This window comes from Temnothorax curvispinosus, unplaced genomic scaffold (assembly GCF_003070985.1).
Source record: "Temnothorax curvispinosus isolate PA1 unplaced genomic scaffold, ASM307098v1 QBEX01012526.1, whole genome shotgun sequence".
NCBI classification, from domain to species: Eukaryota; Metazoa; Arthropoda; class Insecta; order Hymenoptera; family Formicidae; genus Temnothorax; species Temnothorax curvispinosus.
The window spans coordinates 1-3240 of NW_020222306.1; the positions used below are offsets into that span (position 1 = coordinate 1).

The 3240-nt window shown below is 36.0% G+C and overlaps 1 protein-coding gene across 1 annotated transcript; it reads left to right on the plus strand.

The window, feature by feature from the left end:
• The first annotated feature begins 28 nt into the window (after nucleotides 1-28).
• On the plus strand, nucleotides 29-2514 carry LOC112462575. The gene is made up of 5 exons (XM_025028441.1): nucleotides 29-327; nucleotides 483-1091; nucleotides 1201-1308; nucleotides 1736-1888; nucleotides 2377-2514. Exons 1-5 carry the CDS (start codon nucleotides 76-78, stop codon nucleotides 2437-2439), a joined length of 1185 nt encoding a protein of 394 aa, XP_024884209.1. The 5' UTR covers nucleotides 29-75; the 3' UTR covers nucleotides 2440-2514.
• The last annotated feature ends 726 nt before the right edge of the window (nucleotides 2515-3240 follow it).

Here is a 3240-nt window from a genome sequence, read left to right on the forward strand (position 1 = left end):
ATTAAATAATTAAATTTTTCTAGTTCAGAGAAAATTTTTGTCGACGTCTCTCTTTGAGTTATTCAATGTTATAAGATGAATAATAAAGAGTTGCAAGCGTATCGTGCGTATCAGCGTTACCTTCGGACACTGCTCACTATGTGTGGCTGTTGGTACATGCCCACAAAATCCGGCAAATGCATGCATTTCTGGATAGTTGGAGTGCTCTTGGTGATAATCTGTTACGCAATTGTGAACTTGCATATGTGCTATATCCACAGACATAATTTGGTAATTATGATGAAATGTGTTGGCATAGCAATAACTTCATTTAGCGCCATTCTCAAGGTACGAACCAGTAGGATCTAGCCTTTTATTAAGTAGAAGAGCAAGATCAGAATAATATTTTATACGTCTTACAAGTTGTGGTATCGAACGTGCCACGTCAGTCTCTGTGCAACTTCTGCGCGTGGTAAAAAAATATGTTTCTGGTATTCTTTAAGATTGGGACTTTCCTACACAATCAAGAGTCTCTGATAAATTATCACTGGACGCTGAATGATCTTTTCGAGAAGGAACTTCTACGGGATGAGAAAATCCGGACGATAATGTTTTCATCCCTGCCCACAATATACACCCTAACATACACATATTCTGCCATTATGTTAACAATGATTTTGGCGTTTTTTACACCTGCTTATTTATCCATAATCCACGGTCTCTATCGTTTCCATTCAAATACAAATTACAGCCTACCAATCACTAAAGGATACGGATACTTCTGGACCGTTCCGCACAACTATTTGTATCATTTTCATCTGCTCTTCGAGACGGGCGGAGCATCGTTCAGTGCCATCACGGCATGCTGCATGGACAGCGCTTTTGGCTTCTATGTCTACCAGTTCGCTTCAATAATGCACGCCATGACCTTTAAGCTCACGAATCCTTTGCCCACCGAAAGCTTCTCAGACGTCCTAAAGTCGTGCGTGGCAAAGCATCAGAAACTACTGCCATGCCGCCATACGTTGGAGCACATCTATGGACCCATTGTCTTTTGGCACATTGTCACCAACGCCGTGCTTCTTTGCGCATTGATATACGAGGGGATGTCAGTAAGTGGATACATTCATTACGCGTGTAATATTTTTTATACCTGTCCAATATTATTGCACTGCGCAAATGTTTCATAATATAATACTAATAGTTAAACATTTGCAACAGTTTTCGGACTTTAATATTTTCAACATAGGCGTAACTGTGACTTGGGCTACAATAAAATTGCTCCAAACGTTTACGTATGCATGGTATGGCACACTCCTCACAAATGCGGTGAGTTTTAATGATTTGCTTAAACAACTATAACAACTCAAAACTCAACTAATCACGTACAATATATGTAGTTATGTACGAAGGTGGTTTGATAAGTTTGGTAAATTTGCATGAGATAGCATTACAATCCATGTATTGACGTGATGGTTGGAAAGTTTCACTCTTCAAATCCCTCCAGGCCAAATTTCAGTCAGAAGTAACAGAAATGAAAAAAATCGATTTTTCCATTTTTGTACTACTAAATCGTTCGCTTCAAACGACTACCGAACGTGAACATTGCGTTACTTCTGGCTCAAATTTGGTCTGGAGGGGTTTGAAAAGTAGAAATTTCCAGGCATCACGTGACCAAATGGATTGTAAAGTCATCTTATACAAATTTACCGAACTTATCAAACCTCCCTCGTATATGTGCACTATATATGTTTAGAGCGAGGACTTTCGTAAAGGAATATATTTTGGCAAATGGCCTAATTCTAATCTGGATCATCATGTGAGAACGAACGTCATTATAATGATGATGCAAAAACCAATGACGATAAACGCAGTTTTCTCTCTCGTTGACATGAACATGTTCACCAATGTAAGTATTGAAATTTTAATCGATTGAGTAAATCTTTGTAGAACCTTATGATGTCGACGGAATTATTTCGACCTTTATATAGCGCTATCGCTTTAAAATTATATTTATATTTCACTTTTACGAAAATTGAAGATTCAAAATTTGAGAGACTGAAAACGCACAAAATGTGATGACACTCTTCAGCAAATAAATTAAAATATTTTGCATTGATTTTATTTTTTTAACTACTTTAAATTAAATTTATATTGTAGAATTTATACAGAACATATAAAGATATAAAATATAAACAATTAAGAGAGATTTTAATTACTGTTCCGAATATGTCAATTAAAAACTTCTTTTTATCATTGAAGTTGATTTCTTTGAATTACTTTCGACTTCATTTTTTACACAGTTTGGAAAAGTCTCTACATCAATTAATAACATTTACAATTATGTACTTTTCGCATATTAACCTAATTTTAATTTTGTTTTGCTTTTATTTGTAGTTCGTTAATACTACAGGGTCCTATTTCTTCCTGTTGCAATCTATCAGTAATAAAGGCGAATAATGATGGACGCTACGTACGTTTTGCATAGCAAACTTGTAAAATTATTACGCTGTTAACAAATTATCATAATTAAGAAAGTGCAATCAATTTATTGCTATCAGTTTTAACAGCTTTTATTATTCCACTATTAACGCTCAATTTATATTAAAACAATAACATATTATAACTTCACCCAGTTGTTGTATTTCACCTTTTATTTATCTCAAATGATAATCCCTTTGCGAAATAGTAGTCAGCGAAAGTTTAGCAGGTAAACTTTTAGAAATGTATGTCGAGCGATCCGAATTCTTCATGTACGCGTGTGTTTAATACGATCCTCAAGTCGCACACTGACCTACTAAAGACGTAAAAGGAAATATGTCAATATATCGTAGACATGAAAGCGAGAAAAGTATCGAGCGTAGGTGACTGAACGGGACTTCGGCGTTTGCTTTGATAGCCTGAGGGGTATAAGCAGACTGGAGCGTTTGCTTACACCCCTCAAATTTATAATTCTCTTTACTTGTGACACGAAGAACTGTCTGTTTTGTCCGTCGAAACATTGGTGTATTGATAGCTATAAGCACTTCAGCGCTCCAGACGTCTGCTTATACCTCTCAGGCTATCAAAGCTCCAAGTACAAACACCGCTAAAGTGCTACAGCTATCAATGTTTCGACAGACAAAACAGACAACTCTTTGTGTCACAAGTAAAGAGAATCATAAATTTGCCTGCCTCAATTAAGTGAAAAAAATATATCGCTAATCTAGATGCTACATCAAATGTGACTCGCTACTTATAATTCCCCGAAAAGTTTTACCG

Coding starts and splice junctions, on each gene's coding strand:
- LOC112462575 (XM_025028441.1), top strand. CDS start 76: ATGAATAATAAAGAGTTGCAAGCGTATCGTGCGTATCAGCGTTACCTT. Junction 328..482: donor CATTTAGCGCCATTCTCAAG/GTACGAACCAGT, acceptor GTATTCTTTAAG/ATTGGGACTTTCCTACACAA. Junction 1,092..1,200: donor TGATATACGAGGGGATGTCA/GTAAGTGGATAC, acceptor CATTTGCAACAG/TTTTCGGACTTTAATATTTT.